General features: G+C 32.5%; 1 protein-coding gene across 2 annotated transcripts; it reads left to right on the forward strand.

Moving 5' to 3' along the window:
- Nucleotides 1-1,204: 1,204 nt before the first annotated feature.
- LOC110672346 (protein VAC14 homolog) lies at nt 1,205-8,590 on the forward strand. Of its 2 annotated transcripts, none has more exons than XM_021835102.2 (20): nt 1,205-1,601; nt 1,702-1,815; nt 1,969-2,034; nt 2,550-2,639; nt 2,732-2,851; nt 2,958-2,986; nt 3,087-3,229; nt 3,350-3,444; nt 3,640-3,726; nt 3,903-4,010; nt 4,104-4,195; nt 4,415-4,496; nt 4,880-4,945; nt 5,684-5,799; nt 5,874-5,994; nt 6,143-6,304; nt 6,395-6,523; nt 7,205-7,273; nt 7,729-8,028; nt 8,114-8,590. In XM_021835102.2, the coding sequence occupies exons 1-20, from the start codon at nt 1,512-1,514 to the stop codon at nt 8,216-8,218; spliced, it is 2,184 nt and encodes a 727-aa protein (XP_021690794.2). In that variant the 5' UTR covers nt 1,205-1,511; the 3' UTR covers nt 8,219-8,590. The 2 variants fall into 2 exon arrangements, with proteins under 2 accessions (XP_021690794.2, XP_021690795.2); XM_021835103.2 differs by having other exon boundaries at nt 7,729-8,005.
- The last annotated feature ends 10,937 nt before the right edge of the window (nt 8,591-19,527 follow it).

A 19,527-nucleotide genomic window follows, 5' to 3' on the forward strand; every position in this document is an offset into this window, starting at 1 on the left:
TGTCTTAATCAATCTCATCATATGTTTACACCGTCGCAGAACCAACGAAAGAGATTTCTACCGTTACAGCCCCTTATTTTTGTTTGCATTATCCACTATTCTAGAGATAAGATTATTATTATTATTATTATTATTATTATTATTATTATTATTATGCTGATATTGATGGGAATGGATTTGGATGTAAAATTATTATATACAAAGAATAATAAGAGGAAAATCAAAGTCATTGTTAGTCCTTATTACTTTAAGCAATAAGCATTTTTTTATTAAAAAAAATATATTATAAAGTTTTCATGTAATGTCCAAATACTGCTGCGCATGTAGTGTATGGATAATGGAGTCATTGTTTGTTCTTATACTTTTATTTTAGTCCTATTCTTGTTTTCTTCAGGACTCTAGCCATTGAATTCTCAACTTGGATTGGCAAATCTGCCAACTGGATTGTTCTTTTTTTTTTTTTTTCATTATTATTATATAATATATTTTTTTTGAAAGCAATATGAGCAATTAGTATATATTAATAATGAAATAGAGACACTCTTTAACCTTCATAAAGTTACACTTTTAAGTTGAAAGCAAAAGGGATAATATATATATATATATATATATATATATATATATATATATATATATATATATATATATAACTGCATTATTTTTATTAGTTATACACTTATATTTTGCTCAATTTAAAAAAAAAAGATTTTTTTTTTGAATTTCATGTGTATTGAAGCAACCAGAACATTTCAAGATAGTAAAGCAAATGCTAAGATTTTAGGTAATACTGCATAATGATAAATTATTTGGTATACAAAAACCACTTTTGTGTATGTCTATAATTTTTTTGATAATGATGAATTGGCCATAGGATTGACATATAATTAAGCATATTTTTCACTTTCTATAAGTTTCATGTGAATTAGAAATTTTGAAGTGTGAAAATTCATCATCTCACAAATAGGGATTTTGTTGTACAAAAGAGATTTCAGTAATAATAATAATAATAATCTTCTAGAGCGGAAGTAATTATCCAAATAAAAGGGAGGGTATTTAGTAATTTCGTAAACCCAGACTTATGAGTTGAAATTAGGCATTTTTAGCATGGAAACGGCATCTCCGTGAACACAAAGACAGTGTTCTGTGTGACCTTTGAAAATTTCACAAAAACCAAACGATAAAAAAGAAAAAAGAAAAAAAAAGAAAATTACTTTCCTGTCAAAAAAAAAAAAAAAACGGAACAAACGAACGAATCCTCCCTCTTAAAATTAGGTCATATTTTCATCACTGGAGATTTCTCTCCCTCTTTTTTTTCAGATCTGATTTCCCTCCTTCATTTCTTCTTTTCTTCTTCTGATCTCTCCGAGCTGTGCACCTAAGAGAAGAGGAAGTGAACCAAAATGTTTAGATTCGAACAGGAGAAGATCAGGAAACGAATTTGATTTCCGTTTCCTTCCAGGAATTCACATCTAAGTGACGTTGATTCTCAGGGTTTTGTTGTTTCTCCGGACATGGCTGACGCGCTTTCCGTGGTTCCGTTCTCCGTTCTTCGTAATCTCTCCGACAAGCTTTATGAGAAGCGCAAGAATGCTGCTCTCGAGGTATATCGGTCTTTCCACTTCGTATAATTTGATATCTAGGGGTTTTAAATGGTTTAATTTTATTAATATGTTAGGTTCTTTTGTGTGTGTGTGTGTGTAGGTTGAAGGTATAGTGAAGCAGCTGGCGGCTGCTGGGGATCATGACAAGATATCTGCAGTGATCAATTTGTTGACGACGGATTTCACCTACTCGCCTCAAGCCAACCACCGCAAGGTTTGTAAATGCCTTAGAAATGAGTATTTCAGTCGGTTCAATTAATCGCTAATTAGAATTCTGGATATGAATTTGAAGCTACGCTGTCTGGTTCATAACTTTTGTTCTGTAATTTGATTTGTTTTTTCACTGTGTGTGAATTTAATCTTGTAGGGTGGATTGATAGGACTAGCTGCTGCAACTGTAGGGTTGACTACAGAAGCAGCCCAACATCTTGAGGTAATTGATCTAGCACAAGTCTTCAAATGCTTTTAATTTGAAACTTGTTTTCCTCCTTCCTTTTCTTTAATCTAGTCCAGATGCTTTTATTCTAGTTAATAGATATGGCATTACATCGTCACACTAAATTCCGTAGAAGCATTTCAATTATCAGCTTCCCAAATTTACATATTTTTCTGTTTTATTTTAGAGATACATATGGATGCAAGGTCTCATGAAGTTGGTGCTATTTTTAAATGGGAATTGTTGACTATCTTAAATTGTGGAAAATATTCATTGAGGTTTTGGTATAAATTCATAACTCTCTTTGGAAATGCCTTCTTCTGAAATAATATGAGATACTATTTTCCTAATGGAATACTGTGATTAGAAGTTTAAGAACGAGATTTGTATGAAACAGAGTGACTGAAAGACATGCCATCCTTTTATGTTTTGTTATATTTTTATTCAAAATTTGTAAGCATTGCTGAACTTTTTCCATCTACTTATCTTTTGCTCTGAATGCATCTCAACAGCAAATCGTGCCGCCTGTGCTTAATTCTTTTTCTGACCAAGATAGCAGAGTTCGTTATTATGCTTGTGAAGCCTTATATAATATCGCAAAGGTAGAATGGAATTTGTTGATTTGTATTTCATGTTTTTTTTTTCCTCTGGATGTAAGAGGCCTCAATATGCCCTTTTTTTTTATTAACTGCAGGTGGTGAGAGGAGATTTTATTGTATTCTTTAACCAAATTTTTGATGCCTTGTGTAAACTCTCGGCAGACTCAGATGCCAATGTACAAAGTGCTGCTCATCTTTTGGATCGGCTTGTAAAGGTGAATAATTGCACCCACCCACAAGTATTTTCTGGTTACCTATATTTGTTAATAGGAGTCTCTTTAAACTTGAAATCAGTTCTCATATTGTGCTATAATGAAACAGGACATTGTTACTGAAAGTGATCAATTCAGGTATGTTTGTATTGGATATGTAGATCAAGATTAGCAAGAGAATTTTGTCAACTGCCCTGGTAATGTATTTTTAATGTTTTTATGATGTTCTCTCTGCCAGCATTGAAGAATTTATACCGTTGTTGAGAGAACGTATGAATGTCCTTAACCCCTATGTCCGCCAATTTTTGGTTGGATGGATCACTGTGTTGGACAGTGTTCCAGATATAGATATGCTGGGTTTTCTTCCTGATTTTCTTGATGGTAAATATCATTCTTTATCTGAAATCTGATATGCCTTTTTAAAACGTATTTTATTATTGCTTTCTAATGCATGTGAACTCACAAAACATGTGAACTCACAAACTCTTTTATGAACCTTAGGTCTATTTAATATGTTGAGTGATTCTAGCCATGAAATCAGACAACAAGCTGATTCTGCCCTTTCAGAGTTTCTCCAAGAGATCAAGAATTCCCCAGTAAGACTTCTTCTCATGCTAAATCCCCAATTTTGCTCTTGTACTTTCTGTTTCCTGGTGATTTGCCCTAGAAAATTGTGTGTGCGTTTGTGTTTTCTCAAGAATTTATATAATTTGATATCTAGCATTTTGACATAAAAACCAATTCTTTTGTTCATTTGTAATTTTCTGACTCAAGCAGTGCTACTGTTGAAGTCTGTAGATTATGGTCGTATGGCTGAGATATTGGTGCAAAGGGCAGCTTCTCCAGATGAATTTACTCGGTTAACAGCTATCACATGGGTAAGTAGATTCGTAGTAAATACGTACATCAATGGATATATGCATTTGTGTTTCATGCCCATTTTTTGTTAATATCATTTTTATTCTCTTTATTTGTAATAAAATGCAGTGTTGGGATTAGTTGCAATTTATTATTTCATTTGGATCATTTCAGCTTTTTATACCATTCTGTGCAGATAAATGAATTTGTAAAACTTGGTGGAGACCAACTAATTCCTTACTATGCTGATATACTGGGAGCCATTCTGCCCTGTATATCAGACAAAGAAGAGAAAATTAGAGTGGTAAGCTGGTTTATGGTTTAAACTTTCTGGAACAAATAAATATGAGATTTCCAAATCATCCTAATTCCTAAGCCTTCTTTTTTGGTCTTAAAGGTTGCTCGCGAAACCAATGAGGAGCTTCGTGCAATCAAGGCTGATCCTGCTGAAGGATTTGATGTTGGAGCAATACTCTCCATTGCAAGAAGGTGTAGTTTTTGTAACCTGGGATTAAAAGGAAAGGGTGGAATTAGGTTTAAAATGTTGTTAGCAACTTGCCTTTTGAGTTCCTACGTAGCCCTTATGCATCATGATTTGAAAGTGCCGACTATGGTTCCTTGTTTAAGCTAGTCATAATGTTGTTTTTGCTCAATTGTTTAATGTTTAAAATAATCTGATATTGGTTGTTGATCTTTTCAACGTTTCAGTCAATTATCTAGTGAGTGGGAGGCCACTCGGATTGAAGCGTTGCACTGGATATCAACACTTTTAAACAGGCATCGATCTGAGGTGATCAAGGATTGTCTATAAATCCTATAATCTTGTCCTTTTTTTTTTGAATATCTGATATTGTAGACTCCAATAAGATCTTCTTTTTTTTTTTAATTTTTAAAAGGTCCCTGTAGTTGAAATAATTCCATTCCTGTTACCAAGGTTTCCAAAAGCACATTTAGCTAATATTCTGGAATTCTCTGTACACTGGGTAAAACTGTGTTAGTGGAACTTACATTCAGTGTAAAAGGACCATGATATTTTATTAGGGGGCATGAGGGGGCTATGCTAACAGGGAAGGAGATTCATACTCTCCACTCTCGAGGCGGCACTACTTTGGTCTTATATCATGTTCACTGAATATGTTTAGTGCCTTACTTCTAATTTTCAATATGAAACAGGTATTACAGTTTCTGAATGATGTATTTGATACCCTTCTCAAAGCACTTTCAGATCCTTCAGATGAGGTAATCATGTACTATTGATCCTGCTTTCATCTTTCATTGGTTAGTGTGAACACCAGAACAATAGTAAATGGAACTAGAAACAAATTTCCTTGCATAGTGTGAAATTTGAAAATCCAATGATTTGGTCATCTATTTCTGAGTTTCATTTTCTACTTGTTTTGAATTTCATATCTTCTTTAAATCACCTGGGAGCAAAGTATTTGAAATGAATCACGGAATAGCAAAGATGAAATACACCAAACTATGGGGTGGTAAACGTGCATTGAACTTTTTGTTCATCTAAAATTCAATAGATTAATTCTCATAAATCATTAGATTATTAGTCTATAATATTACTATGGATCATATCGGTCATTAATATTTCTTGATTATTAGGCTTTGTCAAAACTCTGTAAAAGAAAGTTGTGTACTTGTTTTTTTATGGTAAAAGTGTAAGTTAAGAAGTCATTAATATGAAAAGAAAAGGAAATTTGGGTCATAGCATTCTGTAGTTCAACCTTTTTTTCCTCGTTTCTTTTCTGCTGTAAAGGAAAGCTGCTTCTAATTGCTTTTTCCTACTTTGTAACAGCTCTTTCCTTTCCCAATGATGAATTCAAGAAATCTTATATCTTACTGAGTTCATATTCTCACTATCAGTGCTTTATATACAAATTTACATTTTTGTATTGTTGACCCAAAAAGTAACTTGTAGTTGTCTCTCATTTATTTAATATGGTGCAACTCTGAACATCTTTCCAGGTGGTCCTCCTTGTTCTTGAGGTTCATGCATGCATAGCAAAAGATCCACAACATTTCCGTCAACTTGTTGTTTTCTTGGTGCATAATTTTCGTGTTGACAATTCTCTTCTGGAGAAGTGAGTGTCTTATCTCTTATTCTTTCCCTTGTAGTTTCTTTTATTAAATTCATGATTTAGCCGTCTCTTCTCAGGCGTGGTGCTTTGATAATCCGAAGACTCTGTGTACTTTTAGATGCTGAAAGGGTCTATCGGGAACTCTCCACAATACTGGAGGGTGAAGCTGATCTGGATTTTGCATCAATTATGGTTCAGGTTTGGTCATTCTTCTGAAAACTAAAATGCAGCATCATCACATAAAGCAGCATTTGAATGATATAATTGAAACATTTGTAACATACCAAACTTTTATTTAATATTTTTCAATTCTCACTCTTTTATCTCCAATTGTTTATTTTTTCAGGCTTTGAATTTGATCTTACTAACTTCCTCTGAACTAGCTGAGCTTCGGGGTCTTTTAAAACAATCACTAGTAAATCTGGCTGGAAAAGATTTATTTGTTTCTTTATACGCTTCGTGGTGCCATTCACCTATGGCAATTATAAGCCTTTGCCTATTAGCACAGGTAAGAGTTATTTTTCATGTTCAAACCCTTGCTTTCTCTGTCATGAATTTTTCACTCTGATTTTGTTGCACGTGATCATTTGTTGTTCAGACATACCAGCATGCAAGTGTGGTGATTCAGTCACTGGTAGAGGAAGATATCAATGTCAAATTCTTGGTCCAACTGGATAAATTGATTCGCTTGCTAGAAACTCCAATCTTTGCTTACCTTAGATTGCAGGTGCATAATTGAAACTATCAGAATTTACCTTTCTACCTGGTAGAAGTATTGTGCTTCAATTTGATATACTTTAAAAGGGTGTAGAAATTTTTGACATTACTTAATTTAGTTTTCATATTTTGATAATTATTTATTGCCTGGGCATCTTCTGACCAGCGACCTGAATTGAAAATTTAAGTCTGCTGGTTGGACTCTTTTGTTTGACATCATATTTCTCCATGTTTCTCTCTGGCTATTCCTCATAAGCTTGTGTTGCAAAGCTATATAAATAGTTTCGCAATTATGGAGGATTAAGACGCTCACTTTTGATGGGATGTTGATAGCCAAGCAAGGCCACTGTGGTGGAGGTTTTGTAAATAAATGACCATCTGCTGCGTTGTTTATTTTGAAATGTAGCCCTTGTACATGTGAAACAGTGATAGATCAATATTTAAGTGATGTATGATCATTATTGTCAAGACTGTTTTGTGTTTTTCCTGGACTGAGTTGTAGTTGGCTGCTTGTCATACCATTACATATATATATATATATATATATATATATATATATATATATATATATTGTGATTAATGCTATTAAACTTAGATTGTGATGATTAGCTAGTTTAGTATTCCTGCATTTGCCTGCCTTATTCAGTGGAGATATTTTGTTTGATATCATAGCCATTTTGGGGTTTTGCAGCTTCTTGAACCAGGAAGATACATGTGGTTGTTAAAAGCTTTGAATGGTCTCTTGATGTTACTACCCCAGGTATATCTGACATTGCAAATTACTTGTGTTCAAATTTCATTCTGTCGCTGTAATGAGCAGAGGTATATTAAAATGTGGATGTGCTAATGCCTCATTTGTGTTACGTTTATGCATAGATGTATGTGGCTGAGAGGATGAGGATTTGCTAACGAGCTTTTTGTTGAATTTTGTTTCTGGTTATGCATTTTAAACATAGGAGAGAGATTCTCTTTCTTATCAATGATTTACTATCTGAAGGGATGGAAATACAGTTGGAAAGAAATAGAAGTATAAAACAAAAATGAAGAATTTATACAAGATGCAAATGCTTTCAAAATTAAAGAAATTAAAAGGAGTGAATTTTGGACTTCTTATTTTTTATTTCAGCTTGTACTGCATTGGTACTTGCTAATTAGTAGTTCCTTCTATTAGCATGTGGGTTTTTATATGCGATTTTATTTGATTCTTTGATACAGCAAAGTGCTGCTTTTAAGATATTACGGACTCGTTTAAAAACTGTCCCTTCATATTCCTTCAATGGTGAGCAAATTAAGCGAACATCTTCAGGCAACCCCTACTCCCAAATTCTACATCACATTCCTAGTGGATCACAAATATCTGAGGATGGTGATGTAAACCAGGAGGTTGGGAATTCTTGTTTGCATAATGGAATTAATTTTGGTTCAAGGCTTCAACAGTTTGAGCAAATGCAGTCTCAGCATCGCATGCATGCCAAGTCGCAGGCACAGTCACGTAACAATTCTACTTCGCTGAAGGTTTACAGAATTTCGTTTAAGATTGTTAGTTAAGGCTTGCTTGTGCTTTATCTTTAAATAATATCGTGCCCTCATATGAGTGCAGGAAGCACAAAGACCAGAAGACCCCCTACAGCAGACTCCTGCAGCAGAGATGGATAGGCCTCCTTCAAGATCATCTAGGAGAGGCCCAGGGCAGCTACAACTTTGAACATGGTGTTTCCTGCCTTTGTTTTGGAGCCAATTGTACACTCATCTGAGCATGAAGGGAAATTCTCAAGATCTGGTATAACTTGTAAAATTGTATATCGTAGTTTGTCCTATTATTACATTTGTAGAGTTTGTGAATGGTAAAAAAAAAAAAAAGAGGGTTTTGAACTAAGATAAGCTTGGGCTTTCCTAAGCTATTATTTTTCTTTGTAAACAGAGTATGCCCATGTGGTTCTGTTATTTTTTTATTGAAAACCATATGGGCTAAGAGCAAAAATATTTTAGAGAATATGCAGTTTGTTTTGTCTAGTCCGCAGATGTTACGGGACGGTGACCTGATAAAATAAGGAATCAACTAATTCATTTACACCAATTTTCGCCACCTTCATTTTCATATGCATATGTTGATTTATGTAAAATTCTTTGTATTTCCCTTTTATATGCGATTCCTTTCAGAAAAACAGCTTTATTCGTTCTCTCCTTCCACTGGAGGAACGTTACTGCCGTTAGTTTATTATTTCCCGTAATGAATTCTTGGTTAATGTATTATATAGGCAGAACAAGAAATGTTGAATTATATTCATGAGATATTCTTTTGCTAATGTCTTGCACCGTAACGCCTTTGGGCTTGTAAAGGAGGTGATTGTAGCCAACACCAAAGATCAAGTTGCTGTTGGGAAAACTTTTAACCATTTTTTTTTTTTAAACTGGAAAATGAAAATGAAAAATCTGAAATTGGTAATTAAATGATTAAATTATTGAGTTTGTCAATCTGGGGATTAGGTGCTAAAACTTAGGGTACTACAAGGAAAATCTACACTTGTGTTAAGTTTATATAATTAATTAAAAACATGTAACATATCATTTAAGTGTATTTTAATTTTTTAAAATTTTTAATTTAAAATGCCTTCTTAGCTGTATATTTTCTATGATCTAAAACATAAGCTACAGGATTGGATCCACAAAATTACATTGTAGGTTTAAAATAGAGTTTCTTGAATGAAATAATTTTCAAATCAAAATAAAAGATTTGAGCCTAGATAAAAAAAAATTGATATTTATTATAATAAGTTAATTTTTTATATAAAAATAAAAATAATAAAGAGATTGTCACATAGCAATTTTTTAAGTAATCTTATTAGTTTAAGTGACACTCTTTTAAATCAATTTTAAAGCTTCAGCTTTAATATATATACTAATATGTTTATGCATTGCACAATTTTTTTTTATAATTTTAAAATATTTAATTAATTAATATTCTTACTGAATAAACTTTTATTGATAAATTTAAGAAGCTTTAAACATAGTTATCTTTTCCATTTTTTTTGTTTATTTAATATTCTAAGCAAATCATTTTGAAGACATTCATCTAATTTTCTTTTTATCAGTAATTTAAAAAAATTCAAATAATTAATGGATAAAATCGCCATTTTATACGTATATAGTAAAAATGACTCCAAACGGTTATGAAAAATTTAAGACGATATTGAATAGTAGCATAACAAAGTCAATTAACATAATTAAATTTGTATTAATAGATTGAAAATTAATAATTCAATGAAAATTAATTTATTAAATAAAAAAGAAAATTCGGGTGAACAAAATATTCATAACACACATGTTATTTATATTTTATTACAATAAAAAAAATTAAACATGATAATTAATAAGTAATTTAATTAGTGCTTAAATTCTTTTAACAAGAAAGAGCATGACTACTTCCATATAATTTGTATAACATAGTGTTAAATTTTTACTAATTTTAAGATATAATTATTAAATTTTTATAAAGAAATAAAATAGTTAAAAAATTTAAAAACTTTTAAAAAATTTTAAGAAATTTTTTATTATAATAAAAAATTAAGCATGATAATTAATAAATAATTTAATTAATGCATGAAACTTTTTTTTATCAAGAAAGAGAATAAATACTTGCTATAAAAAAAAATACTTAGCATAAGTTAATTTACTATTATAAATAGTAAATGCTGCATAGTAGCAACAAGGATAAGTGTCATATGATAATTTCAAAGAATTTTTTCCTTAATTTTATATAAATAGATAACTAGATTTATTAATTCCATATTGTAGTTAGTTCAATTATTTATTCAAAAAAAAAAAGCCTTGGAGTTTGTTCGGTACCATTAGGTATTCTAATAGCCATCAATTATTTTAATTATTATTAACTATTAATAGTTAGCTATTTATATAATGATTTAAAACAGAGGTGTTTAGTAAAATTAACTATTAAATTAGCTATTACGTATAAATAGTAGCATTATCTTTTTAATCTAGTAAAAAAATATCAGACACTACTTTAAAAGTAAGAAGAGATAAAATTTCATAATTTACTTTTATAATCTCTAAATATTGGGTAATTTTTATAATCTATCTCTAAATTTTACATTATATATTAGATAATATTAAAAAATGAACTATAAAAAATATTTCTAAATATTAAATAATATAAATAAGAGATATAGTATTAAACAACACTATCAGGGCCTTTGACAGTAAAGCCTGATATCACATAAACTTCTTGTTTATTATTTTCTTATTAGCTAATGTTAATTCATATGCAAATTTGGAGATAACCAATTGCTTGAAAACCTGATACAGAAATCACAAGATGAAGAAAATATTAATTAAAAATATTGAAAAATCTAAAAATAGAAAAAAAAAATGAGAATCAAACGATCCAGCTAAACTGTAGAAGGGAAATTAAAAATGGATCAGATAGGTTCTATATCACCCAATTCTTGAGGTAATTTCGGTTGGTTTAATTATATCATATTATCGCATAATAGTACTTTTAAAAAAATAAAAGAGAAAATAAGTATCAAAAAATTAAAAAAAGGAATACGTTATAAAACCCCTTGAGGATTAGTGAAATTAACACTTGCGTTCATCTTTTTTTAATTAGTTGAATTAATTCTTGAAGATGGAAGATAGAAATTAATGTCACCAACAACATTTTCCTTAAAAACTTATATAATATATTTGTTAATGAAATTAAATATCAAGAAATATTTAATTATTTTGGGAAAATGATGTGGGTGTGTTATTTACATTAAACATAATTATGGGGTTTTGTGTAATTTATCCGCACAGAAGCTCTCTTCAGCCCAAAGGAGTTCTTCATTGATAGGATACCATGCATGTATACAATTCATAATTGCCATGTAGCTACATGTTCGTAAAGCTACCAGAACACGTTTTTGAAGGAACGGAAGCGTGAAAAATACAAGTTTATACCATTGAATTCAAAAATTTTCACCTAGGGTCACATGCATCATGCAAGATTTATTTTTATCTATTTGATTTTAATGATAAACAACATATTAAAACTCTTTTAATATGTTTTTGGATCTGTATTTGCCATTTAAGATTTTAAAATTAATCAGATTAATTTTAGAACCCTAGATTAAATCAAGAACGATTACACTAACCTCTTGATGCACTGCAGCGTGTCTGCGCCTTTGAGATTTGTCTTCAGGACACCAAATGTTGTCCCTCTAGCTTGTCCACACCAAGAACACCTATGGCAGCCCTTGAATAGCTTCTAAAGCTTTTTCTATTAATTATAAAATCAAGTTATGCCTTTTAAGAGATTAAAGATGTAGACAGGACACTAGAAACAATTTCTAGTGTTCTTAATTCAAGAGATTGATGGCTAATCTCTTTGAATTGATGAGAGATGAAGAAGAAGAGAAGAAAACCCTCAAAGTGGCGTGACAAAGGAGTGTGGCTGCTGGTTGTCTTTTATTTTCTCATAAAAACACTTAAATAGCTAGGTTAACACATTAAACCCTTGCCACATGTCACCCTTTGATTAGCTCTAGGTTTAAGTGACCCAATCACATTGTGCCAAGTGTCAAACCTATATTTAATCTTGATTTTAATCATCTTACATGATTAAAAAACATTTGGCAAGCTTATGTGTAATCCCATGTGTCACCATCTCATGGTGCCACGTGTCACACTGCAAAATGACCAAAATGCCCCTGTGTCTTAATTTTGAGTTCTCAACCCAAAATAATTATTTTTCTTCTTCTAATTAATTTATATCAAATATAAATTAATTAATTAATCTCTATTAATTAATTTCTCATTAATTAAATTCATATTTAAACACTTTAAATATAAATTTAATTTATACTACACATCCAATAATCTAGATTTGGTTTCAAGTCATGCTAGGGACTTTGCAATTTAATTGCAAACTAAACCTATTTAATTAATCAATTAAACTCTTTAATTAATTAATTAAATCATATTTAAATAGGTGATAACTTGTGTATGTGTGTGACTTAATAGGCTCATCACTAATTGGCAATGAGACATGATATCAACTCTTAATATCATCAGAACTCTTTCTTACCATAAAGGTGGCCATGGCATGCTATGCTAGGTGTTAACCATGGTCTATGAGGTTCATAAAATGATTTCTCTAAATCATTTTATGAACCTCATAGACCATGGTTAACACCTAGCATAGCATGCCATGGCCACCCAATTAGTAATAAGGTTTACCTTAAATGAACCTATAATCATATGTTACCATGCACTAGAATCTCTCTGTTACAAAATCCCAACTCAAGCTGGAATCATGGTTTACGTCAAACTCCATTTGCTATGAATATTATGTTCTCTTTTAATTCCAGTTCTTGATTAAAAAGATTTTCTCATCAGAAACTCTTTTCTGAATAAATCTATCTGTCTGGCAGAACTTGAAACATCAAGAACAATTAAATGAACATAGGATTTTATCTCTATTTACTTAGAGGAACAGATTCCATCTTGATCAACACCTACCTCCATATATAACTAGTAGGAGCCAACACATGCCCATATACCCATACATAGTACAAGTATGAAAGCAGCATTAAACTCAAACTACCTATATCCAAGATAACTGTGCTATCTCCTGTCTAAAGATTATATGCACTAATATGATTTATGACAAAACATTGACAAGAGTAAACTCCATGTGCTTGTCATAAGCGTCACTGGTTCGGCCTACTTATCATTTATAAGTGCCTATCATGTTTGTTATATGGCATGAGACTCACCATTCCATCTTATTTATATCTCATATAAATAACTTGGGAACAAACATGAATACAATCTTTCTGGATAAGTCATGTCCTTATTATGAAGTATCCTCAATTGTGAACCTATTTATGATACTTCGTGCTAGAAATATTGTCACTCATATTCTTAACAACTTAAGAATAATATTTCTAACAAAATATCAATGGACCTTTTCTATTACACATAAATATATTATGTAAACGGAAAAGTGAAAATGCCTTTATTAATAAAAATATGTACAAGATACATACTAAATGATATGCTCTAGGGCATACTACTAACAATCTCCCACTAGCACTAGAGCCATTCATTACAATATCTCAGACCTATCTTCTCAAGATGTCGGTCTAACTGAGTCTGTGACATAGGCTTAGTGAATGGATCAGCTGGATTTTCAGTTGATGTTATTTTCTGAATGGCTACATCACCTCGCCCAACTATATATCTGATAATGTGGTAGTGCCTTTCTATGTGTTTGGATTTTGGGTGAGACCTTAGTTCCTTAGCTCAGATGATCGCTCCATTGTTGTCACGATGTAGTGGAACCGCTGACTCAATGGAAGGAACTACTGTAAGTTCATCACGAACTTCTTTATTCAAAGCGACTTCCTTTGCAGATCTCGATGCAAAGAATATACTCACCTCTGTAGTGGAATCTGCAATCGTGCTCTGTTTGGAACTCTTCCAACCATCGCACCTCCATTACAAATGAACACATATCTAGAGGTAGACTTTCTATCATCAATATCTGATTGGAAATCAGAATCAGTATAACCATCCAATTGCAAGTCTCCACCTCCATAAATCAAGAATAAATCCTTAGTTCTTCTCAAGTACTTAAGGATATTCTTGACAGCTATCCAGTGTTCCAAACCTGGATTGGATTGATACCTACTAGTCAAACTAACAACATATGCGATATCCAGCCTAGTACACAACATTGCATACATTAAACTTCCAATAGCCAAAGCATATGGAATCCTGGCCATCTTATCTCTTTCTTCAGGTGTCTTTGGAGACATCTCTTTAGAAAGATGGATACCATGTCTCACTGGTAACAATCCTCTCTTGGAATCAAGCATGTTAAACCTCTTTAACACTGTTTCCAAGTATAGACTTTGGGATAAACCAATTATTCGTTTCGCTCTATCTCTATAGATGCGAATCCCAAGAATATAGGTTGCCTCCCCTAAGTCTTTCATGGAGAATGTATTTGACAAGCATACCTTTATAGTTGTCAACATACCTGTGTCATTACCCATCAATAGTATGTCATTCACATATAAGACAAGGAAAGTGATAGCACTGTCACTAACCTTCTTATATACACATGGCTCATCCTCATTTTTGATAAAACCAAAGGATTTAATGGCTTCATCAAAACGGATGTTCCAACTCCTCGAAGCTTATTTCAACCCATAAATGGATCGCTTTAGCTTGCATATCTTGGAACCATCTTGAGATTCAAATCCCCTAGGTTGTTCCATGAAAATGTTTTCTTCAATGTATCCATTGAGAAAAGCTGTTTTGACATCCATCTGCCAAATCTCATAATCATAGTATGCAGCTATTGCTAATAAAATCCTAATTGATTTAAGCATGGCAACAAAGCAGAAAGTCTCCTCATAGTCGATTCCGTGCCTTTGGCGAAACCCTTTCGCTACTAGCCTTGCCTTATAGGTCTCTACCTTTCCATCAGAACCAATTTTCTTCTTGAAAACCCATTTGTTCCCTATAGGTACAATACCTTCAGGTGGGTCAACAAGATCCCAAACTTGATTCTTATACATGGAATTAATCTCGGATTTCATAGTATCAATCCATTTTGAAGAGTCTATATCTGATATAGCTTCTTCATAGGTAAGTGGATCATCTCCATGATCTACTTCTTCATGAGTAGACAACTATTGTTCTTCTTCATGAAGAAAACCATATCTCACTGGTGGGTGAGATACCCTGGTTGTTCTACGAGGAACAGCTGTAGATGTTTCATCAACGGGTATAGGTTGACTAGATGGATCTATATCCATCTGATCTGTTGGTTGGTCAGAATTCTCTAATTCTAACTCTATTTGCCTTCCTTTGCCTCCTTCTTGAACAAACTGTTGTTCAAGAAATGTGGCATCTCTACTTATCACAACTTTTATGAAGTAGGCAAATAAAAAAATAATATCCAAAACTATCTTTTGGATATCCAACAAATCGACCTTTTTCTGATTTGGTCTCCAATTTATCAGTGTTCAGCTTTTTGATATAAGCTGGACAACCCCAAATCTTAACATGCTTAAGACTTGGTTTTCTTCCATGCCATATCTCATAAGGTGTGGAAGAAACTGATTTTGATGGAATCCTATTCAGAATATACAAAGCTGATTCTAATGCAAATCCCTAAAAGAAGATTGGCATATCAGTATAGCTCATCATACTACGTACCATATCCAATAGGGTACGATTTCTCCTTTCAGATACACCATTCAGCTGTGGCGTTCCTGGAGGAGTCAGCTGAGAAACAATGCCATGCTCTCTCAAGTATTCATCAAATTCAGTACTCAAATATTCACCTCCATGATCTGATCGAAGAACTTTAATATTCTTTCCTGTTTGATTTTTTACTTCAGATTTAAATTCTTTGAACTTTTCAAAAGATTCATGTTTGTATTTCATCAAATACAAATACCCAAACCTTGATTTATCATCAGTAAAGGTAATAAAATAATGAAAACCCCTCTAGCCATTTCTTTAAATGGACCACATACATCACTATGTATTAGCTCCAAAATATTTTCAGCTCTTAGCCCTTGTCCAACAAAGGGTGATCTAGTCATTTTGCCCTGAAGGCAAGATTCACAAGTTGGAGTAGGCTCAGAGCCCAATGAGGATAGAATCCCCATTTTCTCCAATTTTGCAATCCTATCTTCTGCAACATGACATAACCTTAAGTGCCAAATATATTTTGAACTTGAGTTGTTTTCACCATGGCATTGTATTCATTTAGATTGCTATACTCTGGCCAGTGGAAACACTTTCTTACTGGTAATGGAAACACTTTATTATTGGCAATGGAAACACTTTCCTGTTGGCAGTGGAAACACTTTCCTTTGCCTTCATCAGCTTTAGTCTTCCTTTTCTGTTTAGCTATTTTCTTAGAAGGACCAGGAATCTGAGGTTTCTTTTTCTTATTGCCCTTCTTCTTGTTGGACTTTCCAGCAGAAGAAGATGCAAGCAAAGCTACCTCTTTTCCTTTATTGCCTGGCATATTCTTTTGGGCAATAACCAGCATGTTGAGTAATTCAGCTAAGGTGCATTCCTGTTTAGTCATATGGAAATTTGTCTCAAAATTCCCAAAAGAATCATGAAGGGACATTAGGATCAAATCCGTTTGTAGTTGGAAATACATTTTGAAGTCAAGATGTTCCAACTGCTCAATCAGCCGAATCATCTTGTTGACATGATCCCCAACATTCTCGTCCCTCGGACATCCTCATACGGAATAGCTGTCTAGATATCTCATACCTAGCATTCTCTTTGTGCTCACCATACAACTCTTGTAGGTGAAGGAGGATCTCACTAGCACTCTGCATGTTCTCATGTTGCTTCTGCAACTCATTACTCATGGAAGCAAGCATGTAACACTTAGCTCTCATATCATGCTCCTTCCACTTGTCCAAAGTTTCATGTTCCTCTTGTGTGGCCTCTGGAGGTAAGGGACCAGGAACATTTGAATCTAGAATATATCCTATATGTTCAAGGTTCAGGACAAGTTTCAAATTTCTAAGCCAATCAGATGATTTGGTCCTGTCAACCTATTGTGATCAAGTATGCTTGCAAGGATATTGGATGGTGGTGGTTGTTTTGTGCTCATTTTTATCGTAAAATTAATCGCATAAAATAACCAGATTAATTAGTAAATGTATCATGTAATTAACCAAAATGATTATGGTCTTTTAATCAAATTGGTCCTCCCACTAACTTAGCGAATCCTACACTTCCAAAGTAGAAAACGAAAATCCTAGTTGGATGGATTTCTAATGGGTGATTGAATTCTTATAATTCTATTGATCATCCTCAGGTACATCCATTATTGGAATTACAATAAACTATAAGTGAGCAACTCTTTGCCCATCACATCTCATGTGAGGTTCAATCCTTTACCTAGCCCTTAATGCTCAAAATCTCGTGTACATCCATTATTGACTTATCTTGCATTAGTTAAGTTGATCCCATTGAGCCAGTAATTATGCAAATAATTTTAATGTCCTCAGGTACATCCAATATTGGCCACTAAACCATTTACATATTTACAACATCTCATGCTTAACAATTATTCTTAAGAAAATCTCTTAAATAAATTGCATCTTATGCAACTATTTAAAATTTCTTAAAATAATTACCCCAATGGAGGGCCTATGTTATAATTACTTTAATTATAGCATTTCCAACTTAATCATTTGTTTGGAAGATTTTATAGCCATCCTAATTACTATTAAGGTCTCACTTTGCACATTATCCATTTAGCATGCATATATCATATAATTGCATACATTCCCATACATCTCATGCATTCATGGATAAGCAGTAAATATGGTATGATCATGGACTTTCTAAGGGATTCAATTCTGAGCCACCAAGAATTGAATCAGGGCATTCCTAGGTGCATTTCATTCATTCATTCATTTTACAAGAGTTGCTGAAGGAGTACATAATCAACACTTGATCTTGAATTCCTCCTACTGGTCCCACCAATGCTCTTGACCTCCTTGAACTTCTTGCAATCCAATATTACATAGTAATCCTTGGCATACCAAGGCGAATTTACAAGAACTTAAATAAATGAAATTACAACCCAATATTACATAGTAATCATCCTCACCCTTTGATTAGCTCTAGGTTTAAGTGACCCAATCACATTGTGCCAAGTGTCAAACCTATATTTAATCTTGATTTTAATCATCTTACATGATTAAAAAATATTTGGCAAGCTTATGTGTAATCCCATGTGTCACCATCTCATGGTGCCACGTGTCACACTGCAAAATGACCAAAATGCCCCTGTGTCTTAATTTTGAGTTCTCAACCCAAAATAATTATTTTTCTTCTTCTAATTAATTTATATCAAATATAAATTAATTAATTAATCTTTATTAATTAATTTCTCATTAATTAAATTCATATTTAAACACTTTAAATATAAATTTAATTTATACTACACATCCAATAATCTAGATTTGGTTTCAAGTCATGCTAGGGACTTTGCAATTTAATTGCAAACCAAACCTATTTAATTAATCAATTAAACTCTTTAATTAATTAATTAAATCATATTTAAATAGGTGATAACTTGTGTATGTGTGTGACTTACTAGGCTCATCACTAATTGGCAATGAGACATGATATCAACTCTTAATATCATCAGAACTCTTTCTTACCATAAATGATTTCTCTAAATCATTTTATGAATCTCATAGACCATGGTTAACACCTAGCATAGCATGCTATGGCCACCCAATTAGTAATAAGGTTTACCTTAAATGAACCTATAATCATATGTTACCATGCACTAGAATCTCTCTGTTACAAAATCCCAACTCAAGATGGAGTCATGGTTTATGTCAAACTCCATTTGCTATGAATATTATATTCTCTTTTAATTCCAGTTCTTGATTAAAAAGATTTTCTCATCAGAAACTCTTTTCTGAATAAATCTATCTGTCTGCCAGAACTTGAAACATCAAGAACAATTAAATGAACATAGGATTTTATCTCTATTTACTTAGAGGAACAGATTCCATTTTGATCAACACCTACCTCCATATGTAACTAGTAGGAGCCAACACATGCCCATATACCCATACATAATACAAGTATGAAAGCAGTATCAAACTCAAACTACCTATATACAAGATAACTGTGCTATCTCAGGTTTAAAGATTATATGCACTGATATGATTTATGACAAAACATTGACAAGAGTAAACTACATGTGCTTGTCATAAGCGTCACTGGTTCGGCCTACTTATCATTTATAAGTGCCTATCATGTTTGTTATATGGCATAAGACTCACCATTCCATCTTATTTATATCTCATATAAATAACTTGAGAACAAACATGAATACAATTTTTCTGGATAAGTCATGTCCTTATTATGAAGTATCCTCGATTGTGAACCTATTTATGATACTTCGTGCTAGAAATATTGTCACTCATATTCTTAACA

The sequence above is a fragment of the Hevea brasiliensis genome, chromosome 15 (genome assembly GCF_030052815.1).
Source record: "Hevea brasiliensis isolate MT/VB/25A 57/8 chromosome 15, ASM3005281v1, whole genome shotgun sequence".
NCBI classification, from domain to species: domain Eukaryota; kingdom Viridiplantae; phylum Streptophyta; class Magnoliopsida; order Malpighiales; family Euphorbiaceae; genus Hevea; species Hevea brasiliensis.